The sequence below is a fragment of the Zychaea mexicana genome (assembly GCF_025766255.1).
Source record: "Zychaea mexicana strain RSA 1403 chromosome Unknown BDB00scaffold_50, whole genome shotgun sequence".
Taxonomy (NCBI): domain Eukaryota; kingdom Fungi; phylum Mucoromycota; class Mucoromycetes; order Mucorales; family Lichtheimiaceae; genus Zychaea; species Zychaea mexicana.
The window spans coordinates 63,051-88,535 of NW_026516713.1; the positions used below are offsets into that span (position 1 = coordinate 63,051).

Genomic DNA, 25,485 nt, shown 5'->3' on the forward strand with positions numbered 1-25,485 from the left:
GCTGCTATTCAGCTGACCGAGAAAATGGAAATTGATTTTCCTGCCGATCTTGGCTTTTCACGATACCGTCTTTATAATCATGCTTAGATTTTCCTTTTTCTCCTTTCCTTTACATACACCCTTCTGTAAGATTATAATTGATTACATACATTTTTTTCTTCTTCTTTACACTACACTACCCTATACACTTTCGTTTTTATACACAATATCTGGTGTTTGATATCAATAGCAATTGATACTAGCTCCTTCTTATAATATTAAGATCAAACAATTACATGCTCTAATCGTTAATAATAAAATGCTACGAAGTAATTGCTGCCACTACTTTACGATAAGTTCAACACATGCTTTAAGGTCTTTTTTACTCTGTAATTTGAACGCTATTTGCGTTCCGGAAACTTTTGTGTCCACTAACATCCTCGTCTTTTTCTCTCTCTTTTTCCTATTCCTCCCTTCTCCCCTTTTCAATCCTTCTTCTTCTTCTTGTTCACCCTCCAGGAGATTCCCTCTTCTGCTTTTTTTAGCAATCTTTTTTTTTAGAATTTCAATCGATCGCGAACAAACATCGTAGACCACGTTGCATTTGGGGGCATATTGTTTGTTGATCGTCAACGTACGTACGTAAATGATCAATGTCTTTTATATCATCACAAATTCTTTAATGATAAAGTCGATTTATTTATCACTTCTGATGATAACAATAATTATTATTTATACAGTGATTATGCACTATAATTATCCGCATTCAAAGACTATTACATCTACGCACGAAGTTCCAATATAATTGTGGTATATAGAACGGTGTCATATACATACTTTAAAGTCTGTTGGGTTTAGGGTTGAGAGAATGTTCGATTTGAGTAACCCTCACCCAAGCTATTATGACCGCGTGTGACGTCGACGATCTATCAAATCGTCATTTTTTCATAATGGCAAGCGCGCTCTCCATGAATCGCTTTGCATTAAATTGTCTCTGTACATATCGCTTCTCCTATTTTCTATTCATAGCTAATTCGCGTGTACATCGTCTGTAAAGCTAGTAATTTGTAGTAGTACTAGGTATTTTCCTATAAAATACGAATGCTGCGTCATGATGTAACCTTCCTAGATTTATGATGTGATGAAGGTGGTACATTTTTCTGATAATCGTATTTTTTTCTGCAGCAGCTAAACAAGTTGTGTGTACATATCTTCCCCGGGCAGCCAGATCAATCGGATTTGTCGTTCCATAGCTAATTATTATGTTTAGTTTAGGACCAGTGATGTTGCTTACATGTTTTTTTATATAATGTAGTAGTGTAGTTATGTACTATTGTGTATCCCGCTGCACATTATAAGGTCTGACGGCAATTGATGGACTATTGTTATCTCTACTATCATCGCTATGTACATACCCTTACGTTTTACTGCCGTTAGCTACATAGCACAACGAGATTTCCACCACGATTTATTACATGCATATCGGACAACTGCTTACAATATGCCTAAACTACTACCATCACAAATCACACTCATACAACCATTTACTGTATATGTACAGCTTGTACCAACCTGTGTAGGGATTTTTCGTACAAGTGTGGTCCTGCCATTTCCTTAAAAGGAGCGTACATATGTTTCAATTCCATGGGTCGTTTAACTCAAAGTTCAACGGATCGAACCCTATAAAAAAAGGAGCTCGTGATAAATCGCTTTTTGACACTACTGTAGGGTTCAGTACTGTATAGGGCACCAAACTATAAGACACGCTACTCAGGGTTAACCTTGACTTTCGAAGACATCATTTTGAGGCCGATTTAAATTCATTGTTTGCAATACGTTGATCATTTTTTACTGCATCCATACGTACTGAATTTCTTAGAAAAGCATACACGCCCCAAACAAGTACACATTCTACTACAGTGCTGTCTTTGGGGTTTGGTAAAGAGCAAACTGAAGCCGATGTAAACAACAATTGAGTAAAGCCACCTATTACACCATTATATAGACGTATACGAATGGTTGAATTAGAACCTAAATGAATACGGTCGATGTTCTGTTATCTTGTAACCAAAAATCAAATATCGTCAGCTTACAGGTGGGGTGTTTAATGAATTGACATGTTGCTTGCATAGTGATAACTTTTCGATAATCAATTCCGTTCTGCTGAATGCAACGTCATCTGGTCCCTCTACAAGCAACATAACCGAGCCCTAATCACTTTGGAAGTTATCATCGAGAATTTTCCATTAACGATCCTTCTTTTCCATCATCCTCTATCGCTTATGACTGTTTCACAACTACATAGTCCTTCAATTTCTAAACTGTTATCAAAAGGACAAAGAACACTACTGTATTCTCCGCTAATCAGAGAATGACCTGAAGATAACCATAGTTTTCACTCCTTTAAATCAACTACATACATTTATGTAAACTGTGGTGCTGCTACCCGAATCCCGCAGATAAAAAAGGTGTGTGTCCATACGAAAAAAAAATCGAAGAAATTGAAAGAAAGTGGTTCATACATATTGTAACATATAATTACACAATCTACATTGTGTATTCTTTTATCTAGGTATATACAATACAAGTGCAAGCATGAAAAAGCGAAAAGGTACTGCTGATCTATTTTCTAACCTTGCTTTCAAGGTGATTCTGCTTGATAAATGAGCAAGCAATAAAACCTAACAAGGATACAACAACGCAGAAAAAGAATGAGCCTTTCAAAGCAGTTTGGTATGCTCCTAGCACAACTTCCAAAGCATCATCCGGTAGAAGGTGGCGGATGTCGGTCATTGATTTGCGTGCAATGTCGATAATCTACCAGACCGAAAAAAAGTTTAGCTTTACTAGATTCAAAACATTATTTCAGGCTTTTCTCCCTCTATACCTTGTCTGCATCTGGACCGGTAATCTTTTCGCTAAGAATATGTTTGACAACGCCTTGGAAAATAGCGGACGTTGCCGAGATACCTATCACGCCGCCAGCAGATCGGAACAGATACGAAATGGATGTGATCGTTGCCATTTCTATGTAACAAACACAGAGCATTGTTATTATTGATCCAGAAAACTAGCATTTTAAGAAGAAAGCATTAGAAGTGTGCTTACCATGCTGCTCCACGCATGATAACATAGCAATCAAGGCCGAAGTGATGATAGATCCAGATGCGAAGCCATCCATCATGAGAGTTGGAATGATAAAGTAATATGACGTTGTTGGCTGCCACTGCGAGTAGCAAATCATGGAAACAAGTGCTAATGCGGATGCACACAACAAGTACCGACGATATTCACCAGTGTGTGACATGTAGAAACCGGATGTCAGTGAACCAGCAGACATTGCAATGACTTTGGGAATGAAGAACAAGCCAGCTTGTGAGGGGGTATATCCCAAAAGACCCTGTTATCCGAGCATCGAGCGGATTTAATTGAATCAATGACTTTATGTTGGAGTAACATGATAGAGTGTAAACGAGTCATTACCTGGAAGAAAAGGGGCGTAGTGAAGGTCGTTCCATAGCTGCAGGTAATACCGAAAAGGTTCGTTAGCGCACTTGCGAACGCCGTTCGGTTAGACACGATATGCCATGGCATGATAGGGAATTTGGCAACTTTAGCTTCGATGATGCAGAATGCAATAGCAAACACAACGCTTCCACTCAGCGTACCAATAACAAGTGGATCAGACCAGGCTTTCGTGTTGCCTCCCCAAGAAGTTGCCAGCATAAAGCAAACCACAGACAGCACTACAGTAATGGCACCTGCATAGTCGATCTTCTTAAACCGTTCCCATAATGTTGATTCTTCTTCCTGTTCCTTCAAATTGTAGTTTGTCAAGATTCCGACGGATACGTAAAGTGTCATCAAAAGAATTGGTAGATTGATATAGAAGCAATAGCGCCAGCCAATGGTATCCGTAATAAAGCCACCTATCAAGAAAATAATGTGTGAGCATTCTTAAAGTGAAATGATCTAGGATCAGGCAGAAAAACAATAGAGGGCAGTAATAACCTAATGGGGCACCGATAACAGATCCCAACTAGATACACAACCAGGTATTAGTACTTTCTATCATTGTATCATGCTTCTAATGCCATCGTTTCCTCGTCCTACTACTTACGCCATATGCAATGTTTGCATAACCCTGGAATTTGCCTCTTTCCCGCAATGATACCAAATCCGAAGTAATCACTGCTGACATCTGTACGTAAAAGTTAAAATTACACCCATACATATGCAAACGATACTCCTATATTTATTTACCGTATTGAGACCACCACCACCAATGCCAGCCACACCGCGTGCGATGACCAAAGTCCACAAGCTGTTGGCAGCTCCACAGAAGAAGGAACCAATGAAGAAAATTAAAGCGGCAAACACGAGAGCGTTTTTACGACCAAACGCATCCGAAATTCGTCCATCTGTAGGTCACATAAATTGTCAGCCTCTCTCTCTTTTCCTCCAAGGTGTCACAAGAATAATTTACATAGTGGTTGTAATGCAGTATAGCTCAACATGTAAGCGGTAGCAACCCAGATAATTTGATTTGATCTAAAGTACACAACACGCACCCGGTTAGCTTGCAAAACCACAGCTCACTTTTTGAACATTTCTCCGCGATGGTCCTTACTGCTTGAACTGTGTGCCGATTTCTGGGTAAATTGTTGCGACAATGCTCGAGTCGAGCGACGATAAGAATACACCTATCCATAAGCTGACAAACCAACCAGAGAGTTAGTAGCCCTATCTTACTACTTGCTCAAGTTTAGTGCAATTTTTCTTCATACCCTATGAGAATTACAAAAAGATGGGCACCGTTCAGTCTTTTGGATACCAAGTCGTCCATTTTCGCTTTGGCGCTGTTTTCGGTCGAAGACGAGCTTGACGATACGACGCTGATGTCGTCATTATCCTCCACATAGGTTCTGTTGGACACGGATCTGTTGCTGAGCAACGGTGCAGTCTCCCCACTGCCACTGCTCATGGTATACTAACGGGAACAAGAAAGTTGTAGAAAAAGAAGGTTAATTTATTTTTTCTCAACAAAGAAAGATAAATCCGCAAGAGCGGAGGCAGACGGATGCAAATTCATCCAAAAATGGTCCCAGTGACCGCAAACAGATTTGCCGGAACAAAAGATCACACAACGGATCGAAATTTCCATACGGCTTGATCATGATAGCTGCATGGAGACATGCTGCAACAACATATGAGTTTGTGAAGGTGTAATCCTCAATTTGCGTTTTTCCTCTGATATATTCACTCTGTAGAAAAGACATTGTGATGGTCGTAGATGGTCTTCACAGGCTCTGTGTCACCATTTATGATCCGCGGGTTGATAAATTGTCTTTATTATACGGTTTTTTTGCGGGCTTACACTTCCTTGATAAGGTTCAATTAGCTCTTCAAGTTCCGGACAGATAAGCTTTACATATTTACATCTTTATCGTGGAGGAGCATGGCGGTAGTGAACAGTTTATCTATACGTGCTGTATCTACATTCAACCCCATGTCGTCCCAACTTGTCGCGCGCATAACTGACTGCATCTTGGCTTATGGCATTGCAGTTGTTAAGCATTAGTAGTTGCAATCCATCCACATTATCCACCAGCTGTCGCAAACCAGTACCCGTGACTTTGGGACAGTTTGATATATTAACTTTTCTCAGCATCGTTGCTCCGCTTAATGCCTTAAGAACTGTGTTTGTCACCGAGGCTACGGACTGGAGGTGCACCACTTGTAGAGCCGTGCAACTCTGCAAGACAGCACACAAACTGGCCTCGGTGAATGCTGCTGAGTTCTCTATATATAATTCACGTAGCTGTGGTGCGCCGACAGCAGAAAGTCGTTCCGTTATTTGCGAGGTTAGTCGTGCACAACCACGTATGTCAAGGATCTCCAAAGTATTGTGGTTCGTTTGAATGGCAGATGCTACAGTGTCGTCGCTAATCTCACAGAACGTGGGAAATCCTAGTTCGGAGATTCCACGTTTCTTTGGTGCTGCTGTTGCTGATGCTGCCATGTCATCCCAGCCGGCATGATGCTGCTGGTAACGGAAACTGGTCAACTGAGGACACGACTGCCATGCCAACGAGAATACAGCATCGCCGTACGGGGGATAAAGCGCAAGATGTGTCAGATGTGGACAGTGTACAAGTAGGTTTTTCAGAGTTGCAAAGTCAATGGATCGGCTGCTTGTAAACGATAATTCTATGTGCGTGAGAGCAAGCGCTTTCTTGATTTGTAAGTCTGAAGGTGTCTCGTCCTGGTATACTATTCGAGAGATCGTTGGACAGATCTCGAGAACTTCCGAAAGTGTTGATAATGGGATGCCCGTATCCGTCAGCTGCAAAAACCTTAAATGCCTTCCCATAAGCCGCAGAGTGCGTAAAAGCAAATCAAGTTGCAGGTCGCACTCGATAAATCCTAAAGTTTGTTTAAAGGGTAATCAATCATATTTGCAGTTAATACTGAAAATGAATATGAACTTACGAAGGCATTCAACATAGTGACAATCACGGTCTATCAATAGTTGCAGCATTTTGTTTGATCGGTTACGGTTTCCAGCCATCGTAAATTTGCGCATGTAGCGGCCGTTGACATAAGACATGTACTGTTTCATCGCATGTGCCGATAGCTTGGACGAGCTAAAGTCGATTTCTCGCCACATACCAGACCAGCCCTTTAGCAGCGTGCGCCAGGAACGGGAGACAGCCATGCATTGTATCCGCCGTTCAAAGGAGAGCAGCTCGAAAATATGCTCGATTATATCGAATGGCAGTACTTTAACAAAGTCGATTCGCTGTTGCTTTTGCTTCTTGAGCTGCTTCTGTACTGCCTTTTTCATTTCGGTCAACTGGGTATAGCGTGGATCTGTTTTTGCAACTGTCTTTAACGCGCGATCGTAAACTGCGACAGCTTTTGGGAGACGTTCTTGGAGCGAGAAAAGTTTTCCGGCTCGAAGGTACCCTTTAGAGTGTGTTGGGCTAGCCTTGATCATTGTTAATGCATCTTCCAATCCCTTGGTAAGGTTTCCATCCTTTTCATGCGCGGCTGCGCGGCAATCGATCAGCGTTATGTTGCTGCTGTCGTTGAGGTTGATGGCGTTCGAAAAGTGACCGACGGCTTCTTTATACTTTGCTTCAGCAAAGGCTTTCTTGCCTAGCTCAAATGGTTCCATCCATGGATGGTATGCTCGTCGTTTTGCTAGTGGACCAACAATAGCTGGTGTGTTGCCGGTGTCTGGAGTGGCTCGTTTTTGCATGATGAAAGGCAGCAAGCAACAGACGCGTCGTGCTGCTGATGTCCAAAACAGGAAGGAGGATCAAAAAGTGACTTGCAGTTTTTTATATTTTTTCACTGCAAAGCCAGCAACAGCAAGCAAACCCTCCACCCTTTGTAAAAAAAAAAAAGGTCTCCTTAACGATGTCGCGATTCTTCCGTTCGGTGTCTGATTCAGAAAGCGATTCAGAATCTTCTGATAACGAGTCTTTCATTTCAGATGAGGAATTGTCCTCAGAGGCTGAAGAGTCGGATGAAGAAGAACAAGCCCAAGAAGAGCAGCCCAAAAAATCTCGATTTTTGAAAGGTGCTGAAAGCGACTCGGACGAAGAATCCGATGAAGAATTCGGTCGTAAGCGTCAGGTGAAATCGGCTCTCGACAAGCGTCTTGATGAAATGAACAGCTCTCTCAAGGCGATCGAAAACGGTCAAAAGAACAACGATTGGAATCTTATCTCGTCTGGTAATTGTCAACCACACATGACGTGTAGAATTCTACGGTTAAAAAAATTTACAGGAGACTCAATCGGTTTTTTATTGATTTGTGGTTTTCGTGTTGAAAAGAATTCGACAAGTTGACCGCCAGCGTAAACAAGGCGACGTCCGGTTTCGATGCGATCCCTACTCCTAAATTCTATATCAAGACTATTGTCGAAATTGAGAATATGTTGCAGGAAGCCCCCAAGGAAAAGGCTGGCGGCAAAAAGAAGGGCGCTGCGTCAAAGGGATTGACCAACGTGAAGCAAAAGATGCGAAAGATCACTAAGCAGTACGAGCAACAGATTGCCGAATACAAGAAGGATCCTGAGGCATTCATGGCTGAGAAGGAAGAGAAGCCCGAGAGCCCTACACCAAAGGATTCGAAGCCCAAGGCTGCTACTGCTACTGCTACTGTCGATGAGTCTGAATTGGATGGTTTCACTTCTGTTGGAAAGGGTGGAAAGACGATTGTTCCTATAACGGCCGATAACATCTTTGTCAAGTTGCGTGAAGTCATGGAGAGCCGTGGCAAGAAGGTAATTTAAATTTTAACGGTTGTTTTAGAGAAATGAGAGAAATGTTAGAAAAAAAGGCAGTAATTTGACGACTGACCCTTTTTATGCTTTTTTCATTCTAGAATACTGACCGTGATGAGCAAATTACCACCCTCGAGCGTCTTCTCGAAGCAGCCGAATCATCATTCCAAAAGATTCTCGTTCTCTTGGCTCTTATCCCATCGCGTTTCGACGTTAACCTCAGCATGGCCGAGCATATGCAGGTCGATGTCTGGAAGAAGGTTGAGACCGAAGTGAATCTTTTGCTCAGCATTCTGGAAAAGGAGACCTCGTTTGTTGTCCGTGAGGATGCTGACGAACTTGATCATGATGACAAAGACATCGTTCCTGAGAAGGGCCAAACTATCTACATTCGCGGCTCCATTATCAGTTTAGTCGAGCGTTTGGATGACGAATTCACAAAGTCGCTGCAGAGCATCGATCCTCACACCACGGATTACATCGACCGCTTGCGTGATGAGCCAGCCTTGTATGCCGTCTTGGTGAGAGCACAAGCATACATTGAGACAAACAACATGCTCGGAAACTTGCCTAGAATCATCATCCGCCGATTAGAGCATTTGTACTATAAGGTAAAAGTGATTTAGCAACAAGGAGGGGAAAGTGGATTTACTAAGCATTTTCACCGGTATTAGCCCAACCAAGTCATCCAGTCGACAGAAAAGATCTCCAAGTCACTTTTGCCCGATTACATCAAATCGAACGTTATTACTGTCGAAGAGCCTTCACAGTTGGTTCACCAGCTGTGCACATACCTCTACAAGCAGAACATGTCAGTCCTCCGCACCCGTGCAATGTTATGTCACATCTACCACTATGCTCTTCACAAGCATTTCCACACCGCCCGCGACATGTTGCTCATGTCCCATTTGCAAGAGTCTATCCACCAAGCCGACATTTCTACACAAATTTTGTATAACCGCACAGTGGTCCAGATTGGTCTGTGCGCATTCCGCGACGGTTTGATTAAGGAGGCACATGCCTGCTTGCAGGAGATCCAGGGCTCCGGTCGAGTAAAGGAGTTGCTCGCACAGGGCGTCCAGGCACAGCGATACGGTCAGCAGACCACGCCAGAACTCGAGCAGCTTGAGCGTCAACGTCAGCTTCCATTCCATATGCACATTAACCTTGAGCTCCTCGAATGCGTATTCCTGACTTGCTCCATGCTCCTCGAAATTCCCGCACAAGCACAAGCTGGTCCCAACAACAAGCGAACGATCTCCCGTCCCTTCCGCCGACTCCTCGACTACAACGAGCGCCAGGCATTCGCTGGTCCTCCCGAGAACACCAGAGATCACATCATGAGCGCGGCCAAGGCACTTGCATCCGGCGAGTGGGAACGTGCCCGCGATTACATTTTGGCTATCAAAATTTGGAACCTGATGCCCGAGACCCAGGAGATTAAGGATATGCTTGTCCACAAGATCCAGGAAGAAGGCCTCCGCACATATCTGTTTACCTACGCATCCTACTACTCAACCCTTGGCCTCGCACAACTCGCAAATATGTTCGATCTACCAGTAGCACGAGTGTCGGCTATCGTCGCAAAGCTCATCTGGAACGAAGAATTATCGGCTTCGCTGGATCAGGTTTCGCAGGCTGTCGTGTTGCACCGAGTAGAGCCCTCGCGACTCCAAGTTTTGTCACTCCAGTTCGCTGAAAAGGCTGCAAACTTAGTAGATCAGAATGAACGTCTCTTGACCACTGGCCGCGATCGGCAATAGTTCATTATCGCTCTTCTCTCTTTCTCTCAACCAACCACTCTGCCTTGTTGTGTATAACGTTTTTGCAGTAAAATAAAAAGTTTCCATTTTTTTAATGCATTACTCATCCAAATGAAAATAACTGGGTATCCAATATGTGTCTCCGTCCTCGCCTTGTTCGTCGATCCATGCTAAGCCGTCTTGCAATAGATGGTCCTGTACGAAAAATATTTGCAAATCTGTTGATAAAGCTTCATCAATTTTACCAATTCACATCATACATAAACTACTTACCAAAGCATTCTTGATTCTCGTATCATTCCATCCTAATTCATTACGGATGATATTGATATTCAAGTATTCCGTTTTCTAGTTGTTTTAACGTCAGTTGCCATCCTTGAATACTCATTAAGTCCATGACAATCAGCTATACCTGTGCTAGTAGCAGCAATGCAGACTGGTCCTTATCCAATTCCTTGGGTACAGATCGTATCATTTTTCGGTTGCCAATGGGTATTACTTCGAATCCACCACTTAAAGGCTTCAGTGTGCGAATGGCCCGGACAATGTCATCTCTACATCGTACCCAATAATATCACAGTGAGCATAGCTTCTATTTTTATTTTGTCGTAAAAGAAAACCATACTCTGTAATTTCTTGCTGCTTTCCACCCTTCCCATTACGCCGCATTATATCCAAGCGTCGTTGTAACTCATTTATTTCCGTCAATCCGCCGTCGCGTGATCTAGTCGCTATGCAACTCTCAATAATTTGAATACCAAGCTCGTAATAAAAGTCACCGACACCCAGCAAGTCTGCCCAAAAACCCTTGTTGGCTAATACAAAAGGGTAAGCGTTGTTATCAGAGGTAAAGGTATTCCAGGTTTGAAAGACATAGAAATATATCTTACAGGCAAGAGGATCGACGCCGATATTGGCGCACATGCGTTGGAAATGGGCCCGAAACGTCGGATCTTTGCGTATATCCTTTCTATGCTTCCGGGCAAACTCTTGAAGATTTTCTTTGAATGTATCCAGTTGTTTTTGGAGCTGTCAAAATATGTGCATTCTGTTATTTATAGATGGACGAGTGCCTATCGCTATTTGAATATATGTATATAATACCTGCTCGAGCTCTTTGGCAGCAATGTTATCACCGATCTGTTGGAAATCTCTCTACAGCAACAGGTTCAATAAGAGGGACACAAAACATACTTGAGCACAACAAAAAACCATTGCTCTTACATCGAGTTTAGTGCGTTGCTGTGCGTGAGCGATGCCGGCAGGTCTACGTCGCATGGCGTGATCAAGTATGAATTGAGGAAGAGCTGGACAAGAGTACGTAAAGTGTCGTGTTCAACTGTTCAACTCCGAGCTGCTGTTCCGCTTGCTGCTGCCTTTTCTTCCACAACTTCGCCATGAGCGATCTCGATGGCAACGACGCCTTACTACAACTGCTTACCGAATCATGGGATGAACAACGATCACTTGCCGTCAGAAAATCGAAATGGACACGCGATTACCTTACACGCCTGACATCGCTACCCCTGGAAGAACTCTTGTGCGAACCTGACGAGCTTCGCGTCGAACAAGAAAAGATGAAAAGAGATGCCCAACAATTGGCATTTAATGACTACCCTGCTTTTATATACGCCAACAAGTGTCGCCAACAAGTCGATTCAACGCTTGACGAATTGCAAGATCACCTCAGCGAGTTCCTGACGTCCGTTCCCGACCTACGAGACGCCTGCCAAGTATTTGGCCAATGCGCCCAGTCTATTGCCGACGAGCGTTCCAAGATTACACACGTGCTGGAACACCAAAACGTGCTTGTGGATCTTTTAGAAATACCACAACTGATGGAAACCTGTGTATGGAACGGGTATTATTCAGAAGCCATGGATCTTGCATCGCATGTACGCCTTTTGTTGGTCCGCTATCCGTTACCGATTGTACGCAGCATCCAGCAACAAGTTCAAGCATCCGCCGATTTGATGCTTGTTCAGCTTATTGCACATTTACGGCAACCCATCAAGCTAGCAGCAGCTATGAACGTTATCGGCCACTTGCGACGTATGGATGTATTCGAGTCTGAAGTGGAACTACGTATGGTGTTTCTCCGGTGTAGACACGACTATTTGACTCAGCGGCTGGACCGGATAAAAACTCGCAAAGAAGAAAACAACACACAGCACGAAGCTTTTGAGTACATGAAGCGCTATATCGACGTGATGCGAGAGCAAATGTTCGAAATTGCAACGCAGTACATGTCTGTCTTTTCGCACCAAGAGCAGCAGAGCATCCTCATTCTATCCGACTATATGGTGCGCTTAATAGACGAACACTTTGAGGCCACCTTAAAGACACAGCTTGCCAAAATCACAGACACATCTTCAATAGCATCCCTTCTCACTCAGATCCAGTATTGCGGCATGTCGCTCGGCAGAATTGGTTTGGATTTCCGTTACCTGTTTGTTCGTGCGTTTGAGGATACGATGCGACCATTGATTCTGCAGTGGATTGACAAGGCAACGGAGGAACTGATCGCTACCATCACAACAGACAAGCAATCAAATACGTGGATGTCAGCAAGTAGTCGGTCGCATGAAAACAGAAATGGTAGCCAGGACGATTACAGTCGACACCCCAACCAGCCGCCAATGCTTTTAGTCAATTACCCACCTCTTGCCATCTATACCAACGCCATTCTTTCCGCATTTAACGCCCTTCGTCTTCTACCCGCTGTCAGTCTGCTCCGACCGATTCAAAGTCATTTGGATGCCTGCTTTTTGGAAATCGGCAGTGCTGTAAAACAATATGCCGATGAGCAGGATGAATCCAAGAGCGAAACTGGCGTCGTACGATCATTTATACTTGCGTATGTGCGGTGCTGTGTACCGTTTTTGAAGAGCTGCTTGCTGGATGTGATTTACGCCAATATTCAATTACCTGAGGATGGTACAACGACGATCAACAATAGCGATTTAGAGGTGCTACTTGGTGTAGAATCAAAAGATGACTTGGTTGAGGAAGAACTCGAAACAAACGAAGACGATCGTCAGGACGATACACAAGCGAAAGAAGATAATTCTACCGCCGATAACGAATCCTCAAAACCAAACGACATGGACGGCATGGACGAAAATAACGACGGAAACAATAGTGACGAGGATGAGGATGGAGCGAAAATTAAAAAAACATACACACAAGAGCCACAAGAGCCGACTTTAGAGAGTAGTAGCGACGAAACTGTAAAACATCCCTCCAAGAACAACGACAGTGACACCATGGATAAAGACAACAAGGATACCAGTACCAGTGATACGAAAAGAAACAGTAAAGATGAAACATCCGGCGAAAGTACCGGCAACGCCGAAGAACAAGTTGTAGAGGATGATGCAGATAAAAGTACGAACGGTCCTAATAATGACAATAAAGCCTTGGGTGTCCACGCTTAATAATTTGTAAGATGCCATTTTGGCCGTGAATGCAATTATCACAATGTTTAATAAGAAAACCGGTTTCAATCGTGAAATTACATTGACAGATGCAAATTTGTAATATGGCATCCGCTCCCTTAAGCTTATGAAAATGTTTTATTATTATACTTGAATGCAATAGTTGTATATGGTGGCCAGCACTCTCCGATATGACCCATTTAGACATCTGCAGAGACATAACTGAAATCAATAACAAGCCTTTCCATCATTCGTGTATCAAACAATCTTTTTCCTGCCAATCCTACTTACCGATAGTTGAAGGATGTAACAAAAGGCCACTATCTTCAAGCACCAGAAGCCGCTGATGGCAGTATTCGTCCTGATGGATGGTAAGGCCATGAAACTCGGGGTATTCGAAGCACCGATATCCAGCGCGGATTGCCAGCAAGGTGATCGCTGATTGATCCTGACGATGGTTTTGCCGAGACGAAGAAGGTGGTGCAATGCAATTTTCCTCAATAGCACAATCGTACCACGGCGTAATGAGCTCGTCCACCACTTGCTGGTTATCCGCATCAAATCCAACTGCAGCACCATTGCAGTTCTCAAACATTTCAAAATCCTTCCTCCGTAACTTGAAGTAATTGAACATGCCTGCGTGGTTGAACTTGGAACTGATTAAGCCTGTGCTCCGTGGCGACCAAAAACCGTGGCGTCGAATATATTGCGGTATCATTCGCATAAATAATGCATTGGGCACATCGCCTGTATCCAGCCAGACTACCACGCCACCATACTTTATTTGCATCTCCTTGACGATTCCTGGCTTCCATGCGTATTGTCCTCGATTGATTTGGACGTTCCAGAATGCCGGGTATGCGTCGTAATTGAAGTCGACCAATTCATCGAAATATCCTTCGGTGTAGAGATTCTCAGCGATAGCCCGCTGGTGTTCGTCAATGCCGAGACTGTACACAACAAGTCGTGGAAAGTCTTCAGGTGCGACGTATTTCTTGAGCTCCTGAAACGTATATAACATGCTCTCGAGCGCGCAAAAGTGGTTGCTGCTGGCGGCTGTCACCACCGTGAACGGAAATCCACCATTTTCCTCGATAATCGGGTTGATACCTATTGCAGTCTCTCCATTGTCGACATCCTCATTTATAATGTTTTCGCTGTTGTTTTTGTAATCAGTGTCGAGTTCTGCAGCATCGTCAATGATATCCTCGGGGGAAAGCACGACCTCGTTGTTTGATTCGAGCGGCTGTGGTGGTTGACGGCACGTTTCGTCTGTACAGTCATCCGTGTATCCTCCTAACAGCAATATTAAAGAAAAACAGGGTTCAGCTGCCTGTCTTTCCGACTATAGAAAGAAACACCCGCGTGGGAGTCAAGATCATTCGCGCTTACCTGCTGGTATAGAAGAAGCATCGTTTGCCTGCCGCGCAATGAATATTAAACAGATTATACAGAATGCAAAAATAGATTGTAGGATGATGGAACGTTTGAGTGGCATGATAAAATGTCTATGTAAGCATGTGTAAGGAGGAATTAAGGAAAATCAAACGAGTGGATGAGACGGTATAAGTGCAAAAAGCAAAAGGGAGAGAGATTACGAAGGAGGGTGAGGGTTACGAGGGGGGGAGGAGGAGGAGGGCCACACACCAAAGAGTTTTGAAAGGTTAATCTTCGGAAAGCGATGACCGTGTCTCTGTTCTTTGTATCACATCAATCTATTTATAGTGACACGAGGCACACTTGATAGGATATAGCATGTACCAGGATGTTCTCTTTTCTTTGGTCCTTCTCTACTCATTACATTATAGCTCTAGTCTCATAATCTTGTAAACAGTCGACTGATAGACTTGTCTGCTTGCTGTTACTGAATTCAGGGGATGAGCACCTAGAATGTATGCAGATGACGTGTATGCTCCGCTCTTCCATATCAGTTCCTATAGTAAAAAACTTTTCGCTGAATATGAAAATTCTGCACTGCCACTTGGCAGGGCAACCTCCGGTCATTGCCAGACTGGCAAGGCCTCACGCTGACGTTAATGAAAGACTGTTCCAGCCACTCTGCCCCACCATTTATTATACGCAGTTCGCAAGTGCTTCTACTGTTACTGATGAATCTCTCCTGGCTACATATCTGTCAATGTGTGCTCGAGGACATACAACGGATCGCGGTTTGAACCATTATTTAGAACCCCCATGAAGTGCACTACGCCATGTCAAGAACCATGATGAAGTCGGCGCGTATACTTGTCCGGAAAAGCGATACTCTATGTAATACGAGAGTTTTTGTTTAGTGTCGTATGAATGCATTACTGGGGGAGCATAGTACCGGACCGTAGTTTATACACAATACGGCTTAGTAGTAAATGCTGCTGTGAGCGCACAACAGCCCTTTCTCAAAAATGGCTGATTATTTATTTTTGACGATGACGTCCCAATGATATATGCTGCTCCTTTGTATATATATATATTTATAGTAGTTCATATCATAGTAGTAACAGAAAAGTTGCCACGCGTAATCATGTAGCGATAACAACAGTGACGTAAGAAATATTGACGATCGCATTGGTAAGCGACTATCATTATTTATATAATGGGTACGATATTAAGCTGTCAGGAACACATTTTATGCATTATGGTCCTTGTCAACAATTTATGATGACAACATCGTCCCGTAGTAGCAAAATGTCGGGTTATTGTCATCCAAACTTTTATCTCTCTTAAGTTTATGACAGCAGATACTAATAGCTGACTAAGCTCACTTGACTGTGCTAATAGTTCGTGCGCTTAGTCTACATATCTTAAGTGTGTGTACTACAAAGAAAATAGTTACGATGGTCGTGTTCAGCTAGAAAGAAATTCACAATCGTTGCTATGAGACAGTCATTCTCCAGTCAGCATAAGCGAGCCATAAAACCTGTCGTGCTGCCAGAATGATTTTCTTTGAGAGAGAGAAAGGTGATGCCACAGATCTAAATTTAGGATCTTTTCAAGCATTTGGTTTTATTCGGTTGTACTGGGGGCGCGGAGAAAAAAGTGCATGAGCTACAACAATCAATTTCAAAAGAGGCGAGGAGGAATTTTCAAAGGCTGCTGAGTGGCTTGATACTTGGTTATGTCCACTAGAATCACCTGCGACACCAAAGTATTGCGACGCATTACACTGACGACACGATCGATCGATGCCAGACTACTACACACCAGCAGAGTTATATCTGCAAAAGCAGCTTTGTCAAAAAAGAATAACCCTGATGGTATGACTTTGATCATTAAAACGCGCTCACCATTCAAGTTGACCCGACAACGCTGACACAATTACCATCCTTCAACCACTCATTGTAGTGCGAATCAACGCAGCCAACGTTCAACTTCTGTCACCTAAGCTTCATGCGCAAGTATTTGGACGCAGCTCACCTAGTGGCGCAAGAGATTTAAAGGCGCGTAAAGCAGCTGCCAAAGAGCACTTGGAGCTGCAAGGCATATGGGGCAAGGCCAGCGATGTACAGGAACCAATAGCGCTGAAACTTCCTGAAATATACGGGCGCGACATCGAAGAACACTTTATGCGGATTGGTTTTGAGCAGAGTGGATCGTATTTGGAGAAAGCGGAACAGTTTGCCGATATCAGTCTACCATCCATGCCCAACACGTGGAGTCAGCAACCAGGATGGACGCGATATGACAAAGGTAGCGGCAAAGCGGCATCGGTAGATCACCCAGAGGAAGAAATGCTCGTATTTGATGTTGAAGTCCTGGTAAACACCGGCCAATATCCGGTGATGGCAGTGGCAGCATCCGGCGAAGCGTGGTATTCGTGGACATCTCCCTATCTATCAGGTGATAGCGACAACCCTAATCATCTCATACCCCTGGGTAGCGGGAAGGAGCGCATAGTGGTTGGCCATAATGTTGGATATGACAGAGCACGAATAGCGAATGAGTATAGTCGAGCACAATCAGACATACGGTATCTTGATACGATGAGCCTGCATATTGCAGTGTCCGGACTCTGCTCGCAACAACGACCGGCGTGGACCAAAAGGAAGAACCAACAGGATAAAGCCGCTATGGGCGCTACGACAGCTGGCGCGGTTGGAGCTGTGGACGGAGAAATATCACAGCCGGATTTTCAAGAAGCCAAATTTTTTGATGTGAGTTCGCTCAATAGTCTCAAAGACGTTGCCAAATTCCACTGTGATATCGAACTCGATAAATCTGTACGATCGTATTTTGAAACCGGCACTTTACAAGATATCCAAGAGAACTTTCAAGAAGCGATGCGGTACTGCGCGCTGGACGTGGACATGACCCATCGCATCTACAAGGTCGTACTCCCAAAGTTTCGCGCCAATTGTCCACATCCCGTCTCGTTTGCTGGCATGTTAAATATGGGCAACTCGTTTTTGACCGTGACAGAAAAATGGGAACATTATTTGGAGCGATCATCAAGGAAGCATGATGAGTTAAGCGATATGGTGGATGTTAAGCTCAGCGACCTAGCAGAAAAGGCGCGCGTTTTGGTCGACCAACCAGAGGTGTGGCAAAATGACCCATGGCTATGCCAGCTGGACTGGCATGTCAACCCCCGGCAGCGCAAGCTGAAAGGACAGCCTAAATGGTACAAGGACGCTTATGATTCCAAAACTGAGAAGCTCAAAATATCCATTCGGTCACGGATCGCACCAGTTCTTCTGCGGTTAAAATGGAACGGTCATCCACTGCACTATATTCCAAAACAAGGGTGGTGTTACAAGGTGCTACTCAGCCAAGTCGATGAAAATACACCCAAGCCAATACTTCAAGATGATACTTATAGTTATATCAAGGTTCCTCACAAGGACGGTGCTGACGCCAACTGCGGTAACCCGCTCGCGAAGGGATACATTGGTGCTTATGAAGACCGGACAATGACATCCGAGTATGAAGCAGCCAAGCAGGCGCTTGAACTCAATGCCAAATCAGCATATTGGATCAGCGCACGAGAACGTATTTTGGGTCAGTTTGTCGTGTGGGACAACAATACTGACGTCGATATGAAACTACCCAAGCGGCAACAAAACGACGGCAAATATGGCATGATCCTCCCTCAGATGGTAACGATGGGTACCGTTACTCGACGTGCTGTTGAGAAAACGTGGCTGACTGCAAGTAACGCCAAGGCCAACCGGATCGGATCTGAACTGAAATCAATGGTTGAAGTTCCAGAAGGCTACAAGATCGTTGGTGCGGACGTTGACTCGGAAGAACTATGGATTTCCAGTGTGATTGGCGACGCTCAATTTGGCTTTCATGGTGCGTCGGCTCTTGGTTGGATGACGCTGCAAGGCTCCAAATCAGAAGGCACGGATCTGCACTCCAAGACGGCCAGTATTTTGGGTATCAGCCGTGACAAGGCCAAGATTTTCAACTATGCACGGATCTACGGCGCAGGCGTAAAATATGCGACCAGCCTGCTATTGCAATACAGTCAAGGCATGGATCCTGAAACAGCAAAAGAACGTGCGCTTGCACTATATGCAAGTACGAAAGGCGAAAAGGAGCACTCGACCAAGAATCGGTTCGATCGGCAGTTTTGGCATGGCGGTAGCGAGAGTTACATGTTCAACGCACTTGAAGACATTGCGCTCTCGAAAGAACCTCGAACGCCGGTGTTAGGGTGTGCGATCACGGATGCATTGAAGCCGAGATATACAGGCACACAGTTCCTTACTTCCCGTGTCAACTGGGTCGTGCAGAGTTCGGGTGTGGATTACCTCCATCTATTAATTACATCGATGGCCCACTTGATCGATCGATATCAGATCAATGCAAGGTTCATGCTATCAGTACACGACGAAGTTCGGTACCTGTCAACCGAAGAAGATAAGCACCGTACAGCACTGGCCCTTCAAGTGGCCAATCTTTGGACACGAGCTTTGTTCAGCTGGAAAATGGGTGTTGAAAGCTTACCACAGGTTAGCAAAGCTGAGATTCTTGTGGTGACGCAAATTGACTTGATATCTTCTATTTTTACAATAGAGTGTGGCATTCTTTTCTGCAGTTGATATTGACCATGTCCTCCGTAAAGAGCCCAGCATGCCATGTACAACGCCATCACACGAGGAAAAGATCAAAGAAGGCGTCACTTGTACTGTGGATGATACCTTGTGCGAACTTGAAGCAGTTACACAACAGTCGCGCAACAATGTGTGTTTGCTGGGTGATGCCCGAGAAACAACGGGCCGGAAGATCGATGATAAAGTAATCAAGCGCAATCTACAAAAGCTTCAAAAGCCGCGGGAGCCATGCAGCTTAGATTTCCTGAAGGCCCAGATGCACGAGAACTACAGGGCAACATTATCCCCCGCATCCCCGCAGGGACGTGAAACTGAAGAAATCGTAACGCAGTCATTACCTACTGCCCCACTGTCATTACCCGCATTTGAATTCCATCAAGTCAGCCGAGTCCGTACTGTTGTTCACACTGGTCGCAGACGTGCATCTCCATCATCACAATCCTCGTCATCATTTGTAAAAACTGTGCATCCCATCTTCTAAATATTATCAGTAATAAAGCATACACCCCATTTCATCACATTCATCGTAGTCTTCTTCTGATAAACTTAAAGACCAGATGTCGCTAAGCAACTGGGTTAATCAACGTAACGCAAAGTACAAAATAAGGGAGTCAGTCCCTGACGATTACTCACGAAGACAACACCAGAGTTCCCATCTCCGATTTAGCTCAGCTTTCGTAAGCAAGGATAAACAGCAACCGTGGCTCTAATTACATAATTTTGCCGGGGCTCAAGGATCCGCGGAAGAATACCGTTATGTAACCAAAACGTCAACTTGCAAAAGGCGGAGTGTCAAACAAAGCCTTGAATAAAAAGGGCCCAGTTTCATTCTCTTTCTCTCACTCACTTTCTTCATCTCCAAACACACAAACACTCCAAACATACAAACACAACAATGTCAGACAAGGCTGTTCTCGTTACTGGTGGTGCCGGCTATATTGGTAAGGCTTTGACCATCTCGGATGGCATCAAGTTATACAAGTGCTCTTCTTACTCACCCTCTTTTTCTCGCACAGGCTCGCACACTGTCATTGAGTTGTTGAACGCGAACCAAAACGTGGTCATCATTGACAATTTGACAAACTCTTCCTATGAGGCCGTCCGCCGCATCGAGAAACTTACCGAGAAGAAGGTTACTTTCTACAAGGTCGACATTCTTGACAAGAAGGCTATGCTCGAGGTTTTCAAGCGACACGACATTTGGGCTGTCATTCACTTTGCTGGTCTCAAGGCCGTTGGTGAGTCGACCCGGATTCCTTTGGACTATTACCACAACAACATTACGGGCACCATCTTGTTGCTCGAGGCCATGAAGGAGTCGAATGTCCACAACATTGTGTTCTCATCTTCGGCCACTGTGTATGGTGACCCCGCCATTATCCCTATTCCCGAAACTCTGCCCACTGTAAGTTATTCTTTTTTTTCCTTTTGAATTTTGGCTGGTTGAATGTTGTTTGGGGTTGGTGGGAAGGGCTTAGAGATGAAGCTATTTTCAGGATAACAAGTACATTCTTACATACTTACACGTTCTTGCTGCTATAATTAGGGCGCCACCAATCCTTACGGCCGCACCAAGCAGTTTATTGAACACATCATTCGCGATCTCTGCACAGCCGAGAACAATTGGAACGCCGCGTTGCTTCGTTACTTTAACCCAGCTGGTGCTCATCCTTCCGGCATCTTGGGCGAGAATCCTCTCGGCGTTCCTAACAACCTGATGCCTTACCTCTCGCAGGTTGCCATTGGCAAGCGCGAATGCCTGTCCGTATTCGGTGAAGATTACGACACCCCCGATGGTACCTGTGTCAGGTAAAGTTTGTTTATTTTTGGTCGTGCGCGGAGGAAGAATTGGAAAAGACCGTAATGTGCTCATGCATGTTCATGTATGCATATTTTACAGAGATTACATCAACGTCATTGACTTGGCCAAGGGTCACTTGGCGGCTTTAACCAAGATGCGTGAACCTAATGTTGGTTGTGCCGAGTACAATCTGGGTACTGGACATGGTAACACGGTTCTGGAGATGATCCACGCTTTCAGCAAGGCCGTGGGACGTGATTTGAAGTACAAGATCGTGGCACGTCGTCCTGGTGATGTACGCAACCTGACGGCCAACCCCGAAAAGGCAAACAAGGAGCTGAACTGGAAGTGTGAAAAGACCTTGGAAGAGACTTGCGAGTCCTTGTGGAACTGGCAGAGCAAGAATCCTAACGGTTTGGAGGATTGCCCTGGCGATGCTCCTGCCGAAAGCATCATCTGCTATCTGTAAACCCTCCAAATACCATGTATTATTCTTCCTCCTCCGCAAAACTTACACATTTACACTTACAGAAACCAATTCGTCTTAAACTCCTTGTTCTCAATCATCCTCCTTGTTCGTTCTTTTGATTCTTATTTTTATTCGTCCCTCTCGCACTTAGTCATCCCGAATTTTGGCGTAATATAGATTCAACATGTTTGCTATTTTTACCAAATCATAACCGAGTGCTTTTCTTTGTTCGTTTCTGAGTAACCAAGCTAGCGCTTTTGGGATTACCTTGTGATTACTGTGATTGATAGCGATCAATTTTGGATTTTGGATCCAGCTATTCATCTCCACATTTTCTTTTGTAGTGCCGCATGCCAAACTATACATTATATTTAGTGGTGGTACAACTTTTCGCATATACACATCCGCTTGGGTAATGTTAGATCATCACAGTTGAGATAAGGTTGGTAGCAATAAGAGCTCAATGATGGCTATCGACCAATATATCATAATCATCACTCGTATCGAATTACTCCATAGATCTCAATCGCTAAGCAGCAAACTCTTGCTTAGTTCGTACGAGGAGAAAGAAGATTGGTTTCAAAGAGCATTTTTGTGTCCACATCAAAATGGCTATACAGATCTCAAAAATACCTTCAACCGGATGAGTACACGTTACCTGTGTTGATCTCATCTGCTGTCTCTTCTGTTAATGGCTAACTGTGTTCAAAAGGGTTGTTCTTCTGTGTGACAAATCACAAGCTGTTGTCGAGAAGGATTGATCATACAGACCGCCTTTTCTTTTCTCCACGGAATAGCGCCACAATAGCCGCTTTTTCTTTTCTCCACGGGATACTGATAGAGATTTGCCAAAAAAAAAGTCCGCCTTCTATTTCTCCACGGAACCGAAAAGTTATTTCACCAGAAACTCCGCCTCTTCTTTTCTCCACGGGATACCAATGCCGGTTTCATGGCCGGGTGTTCCAGATCAGTTGAGCGACATGGTTACAACGATAAGAATTAAGAAGTATCTGGTACGGAAGAACGTTTTTTTCCTCCCGTACGTAATATATAATTACCAAAAGGGTGTGCATAGATGCTATTAATAGTTAGCTAATAAACATACATGTAGTGATCCGGCAATCGATTGCAGTTAGAAATACGGTGCTCAGTTCTTCTCTTTCATTGCTGCTTTGCTACAGTATACCTGCGTCAAATTTCACATGCGGTACGGCATAAAAACCCAGCTCAACATCATCTATCAGTATCATATTTATTCAATACTTTACAATAAAAAAAAGTATGATTAAATGTTTCATATAAAAATATTAGCATTGTAGTATATTGTGCGCAGCATAGCCCTCCCTACGGAGGTAGCAGACCAATTTGCACGACTTCTATAATGTCATTCCTATTGAGAAGTTTTCATCTTTCCCGTTGCTCAATAACGTTATTTAAGCCAATTTGCACTAACAATCTTCTTGATACTACGCGTACTCTTAATACGAATTGAAGCAATTAATAGTTACCGTTTGATGAGCTTCGGCCTACTGTATTTCGCCAATATGTAAGGTATTGTCAAATGCATTAAGCATTTTTTAGTATCTATGTGTGATATTGTATTAAATACATACTGTAGCGATAGTCATATAAACTGTTCAAGACTACGGATCCCCTAGAATCTTGCAGCGTAAAGGAGCCATTCAATGCCAAACTACAGTATTATGTATAGCAAAAGAATTACGCTAAGGAACAGCGGCTAAGCAGTTATTTATGAAGTACGTACAGGCCCTTTGACAGCTTCTCTAGTACACTCGCTCATAGATGACGGTGATCCTATATGTGAGTACTTGTATCGGCTCTGGTAAATCTCTAGCTATAGATTTTTTTCATTCTCCCATCTAGTCAACTATCCAGATTAAGCTTTCATCTTTTTTTGTGCACGTAATTTGAAAGAAGTATTTTATTAATGAGAAGTGCTACGGGTACGAGTTTTTTTCTTACGCGTACGAGTTTTTCTAAGCGGGTTTAAGTGGTTGTGTTGTGAAACCTCATATAGCCAATCCGATTGCCGTCCTACACGTACGAGTTTTTTGCTAAAGGAACTGAACAGCATATGCGTACGAGGTTTTGTCTATCCATCAGTCTTCCCCTATTTAGATGGCCTTGTCAAAATAGCTAGCTATTGTCATACTTCTTGATGTAAAACTGCTCAATAAATCGGCGCAATGGGTTTAATTACGTTGTTCTTTTTGAGATCTTACAGGATTCTGTTCTGCCACTATACAGTAATGGCATATATAAGTTTTGCATTCGCTTCTTTTCTTTAATTCTTAACCTTTTCCCAATATTAGATGGCACACTGAACTCGATATCAGTATTTTAATCAATCAAGCAATTCATTTGTTTGTGTGGAGGGAGTTTTCTATCGAGTCCACAAAGGTAACAATCGCTTATGAAATAACTCTGGGCAGCGCTCTTTTACGCGTATGGATTTTTTTAACCTGGTTCCACGTAAATCATAAGTAGCGGGGACAAATTTTGACAGTTGTCTGCTTACACGTACGAGTTTTTTCTATCCTGGTTCTACGTAAATTATAACTAGCTGGGGTAAATTTTGACAGCTATCTGCTAACGCGTACGAGTTTTCTTAAGCCTGCTTGCAGTGAGTTATTTGTTAATCTGAAGACCGTTCAAACAGCTCCATAGGAAGTGGAAGTTTCATAGGAAACTTGCTCACTGTAATTTCGAGTACTATATGCGTTTCAAATGTAAAAAGACTATGATCTAACATATTAAGTAGAAATAATAGTGAGGATAAGTACTGGCTCCCTACTTCATAACAAGACCAAGACTATAACATTGAAAGATTGCGCCTTACATACATGTCTTACATCCAAATGATCCTTGCACCGGAAACAGCCATTTTACTTATAGCTGAAGATCTGGAAGAAGGTAGAAGGAGCAAAAATCTAAATGAATGGGATCTAATGCAGATAGAAGGTGTTGAAGATCTCACATCTTATGCACGACTTCGCATGTGGAAAAGTGCACAGTTTGGTTCCATTGTATTTCCAGAAACGTATAAATAGTATCTGACAGCTTTCTTTACCTTTTTTCCGATTTTTTCTTGTTGTAACAACCCATTTGTTTATCTCTCCTCCATTTCATTTCTATTTTTCTCTGTCAGACACAATTACTGTTATCCACCTTATATTTACTCTCACATGAATTAGCGTTTTAATTCTCTTATATTTTCTCTTGGATTTTACCTTTTTATACATAAACACCGACTTCTTATCACAGTAGCTTATGTTAAAGGGCTGTTTTACGCGTGGAACCACTATAGAAAAAAACTCGTACGCGTAAAAGAGCGCTGCCCAAAGTTCTTTTTTTATAAATGATTGCTAACTATATGGACTCGGTAGAAAACTCCTCCACATGAACAAGTGAATTGCTTGATTGATTAGAATCTTGATATCGCTTGGTGTGGCATCAAATATTGGGGAAAAGGCCAAGAACATAAAGAAAAGAAGCGAATGCAAACTTATATATGCCATTACTGTATGGTGGCAGAACAGACGTGTAAGATCTCGAAAAGAACAGCGTAAATAAATCCATTGCGCCGATTTATTGAGCAGTTTTACATCAAGAAGTATGACAATAGCTAGTTATTTTGACAAGGCCATCTAAAAGAAGGGAAGACT

General features: G+C 43.4%; 9 protein-coding genes across 9 annotated transcripts; 5 read left to right on the forward strand and 4 right to left on the reverse strand.

The window, feature by feature from the left end:
• Nucleotides 1-2,424: 2,424 nt before the first annotated feature.
• Nucleotides 2,425-5,032, reverse strand: BDB00DRAFT_829393 (major facilitator superfamily domain-containing protein). Its single transcript, XM_053123943.1, has 10 exons — nucleotides 4,767-5,032; nucleotides 4,610-4,693; nucleotides 4,466-4,530; nucleotides 4,243-4,400; nucleotides 4,100-4,180; nucleotides 3,991-4,018; nucleotides 3,463-3,908; nucleotides 3,088-3,379; nucleotides 2,867-3,006; nucleotides 2,425-2,796 (listed from the first exon to the last, which is right to left on the reverse strand). Exons 1-10 carry the CDS (start codon nucleotides 4,961-4,963, stop codon nucleotides 2,602-2,604), a joined length of 1,686 nt encoding a protein of 561 aa, XP_052978419.1. The 5' UTR covers nucleotides 4,964-5,032; the 3' UTR covers nucleotides 2,425-2,601.
• A 276-nt stretch (nucleotides 5,033-5,308) lies between these two features.
• On the reverse strand, nucleotides 5,309-7,280 carry BDB00DRAFT_454444 (uncharacterized protein). The gene is made up of 2 exons (XM_053117447.1): nucleotides 6,472-7,280; nucleotides 5,309-6,405 (listed from the first exon to the last, which is right to left on the reverse strand). The coding sequence occupies exons 1-2, from the start codon at nucleotides 7,241-7,243 to the stop codon at nucleotides 5,456-5,458; spliced, it is 1,722 nt and encodes a 573-aa protein (XP_052978420.1). The 5' UTR covers nucleotides 7,244-7,280; the 3' UTR covers nucleotides 5,309-5,455.
• Nucleotides 7,281-7,350: 70 nt separating this feature from the next.
• BDB00DRAFT_977268 (eukaryotic translation initiation factor 3 subunit 8 N-terminus-domain-containing protein) lies at nucleotides 7,351-10,122 on the forward strand. The gene is made up of 4 exons (XM_053129935.1): nucleotides 7,351-7,723; nucleotides 7,825-8,276; nucleotides 8,378-8,887; nucleotides 8,951-10,122. Exons 1-4 carry the CDS (start codon nucleotides 7,405-7,407, stop codon nucleotides 10,037-10,039), a joined length of 2,370 nt encoding a protein of 789 aa, XP_052978421.1. The 5' UTR covers nucleotides 7,351-7,404; the 3' UTR covers nucleotides 10,040-10,122.
• A 16-nt stretch (nucleotides 10,123-10,138) lies between these two features.
• BDB00DRAFT_873618 (EAP30/Vps36 family-domain-containing protein) lies at nucleotides 10,139-11,317 on the reverse strand (the record flags this gene model as incomplete). Its single annotated transcript, XM_053127115.1, has 7 exons — nucleotides 10,139-10,234; nucleotides 10,313-10,387; nucleotides 10,452-10,593; nucleotides 10,665-10,854; nucleotides 10,930-11,068; nucleotides 11,144-11,194; nucleotides 11,264-11,317. The coding sequence occupies 7 exons, from the start codon at nucleotides 11,315-11,317 to the stop codon at nucleotides 10,139-10,141; spliced, it is 747 nt and encodes a 248-aa protein (XP_052978422.1).
• A 119-nt stretch (nucleotides 11,318-11,436) lies between these two features.
• BDB00DRAFT_765782 (oligomeric Golgi complex subunit 8) lies at nucleotides 11,437-12,492 on the forward strand (the record flags this gene model as incomplete). The annotated part of the gene is made up of 1 exon (XM_053119541.1): nucleotides 11,437-12,492. A coding segment is annotated over one exon (1,056 nt), but the record flags the coding sequence as incomplete, so codon positions are not given.
• A 1,084-nt stretch (nucleotides 12,493-13,576) lies between these two features.
• Nucleotides 13,577-15,157, reverse strand: BDB00DRAFT_454446 (uncharacterized protein). The gene is made up of 3 exons (XM_053117448.1): nucleotides 14,869-15,157; nucleotides 13,768-14,772; nucleotides 13,577-13,684 (listed from the first exon to the last, which is right to left on the reverse strand). The coding sequence occupies exons 1-3, from the start codon at nucleotides 14,972-14,974 to the stop codon at nucleotides 13,677-13,679; spliced, it is 1,119 nt and encodes a 372-aa protein (XP_052978424.1). The 5' UTR covers nucleotides 14,975-15,157; the 3' UTR covers nucleotides 13,577-13,676.
• Nucleotides 15,158-16,489: 1,332 nt separating this feature from the next.
• On the forward strand, nucleotides 16,490-20,253 carry BDB00DRAFT_829405 (DNA polymerase family A-domain-containing protein). The gene is made up of 3 exons (XM_053123944.1): nucleotides 16,490-16,727; nucleotides 16,816-19,427; nucleotides 19,492-20,253. Exons 1-3 carry the CDS (start codon nucleotides 16,589-16,591, stop codon nucleotides 20,008-20,010), a joined length of 3,270 nt encoding a protein of 1,089 aa, XP_052978425.1. The 5' UTR covers nucleotides 16,490-16,588; the 3' UTR covers nucleotides 20,011-20,253.
• Nucleotides 20,254-20,335: 82 nt separating this feature from the next.
• Nucleotides 20,336-22,015, forward strand: BDB00DRAFT_829407 (UDP-glucose 4-epimerase). Its single transcript, XM_053123945.1, has 4 exons — nucleotides 20,336-20,470; nucleotides 20,546-20,934; nucleotides 21,076-21,338; nucleotides 21,430-22,015. Exons 1-4 carry the CDS (start codon nucleotides 20,425-20,427, stop codon nucleotides 21,797-21,799), a joined length of 1,068 nt encoding a protein of 355 aa, XP_052978426.1. The 5' UTR covers nucleotides 20,336-20,424; the 3' UTR covers nucleotides 21,800-22,015.
• Nucleotides 22,016-23,863: 1,848 nt separating this feature from the next.
• On the forward strand, nucleotides 23,864-24,993 carry BDB00DRAFT_829410 (uncharacterized protein). The gene is given in 6 exon segments (XM_053123946.1): nucleotides 23,864-23,896; nucleotides 23,981-24,023; nucleotides 24,196-24,292; nucleotides 24,308-24,368; nucleotides 24,835-24,899; nucleotides 24,910-24,993. 4 exon segments carry the CDS (start codon nucleotides 24,007-24,009, stop codon nucleotides 24,864-24,866), a joined length of 207 nt encoding a protein of 68 aa, XP_052978427.1. The 5' UTR covers nucleotides 23,864-23,896; nucleotides 23,981-24,006; the 3' UTR covers nucleotides 24,867-24,899; nucleotides 24,910-24,993.
• The last annotated feature ends 492 nt before the right edge of the window (nucleotides 24,994-25,485 follow it).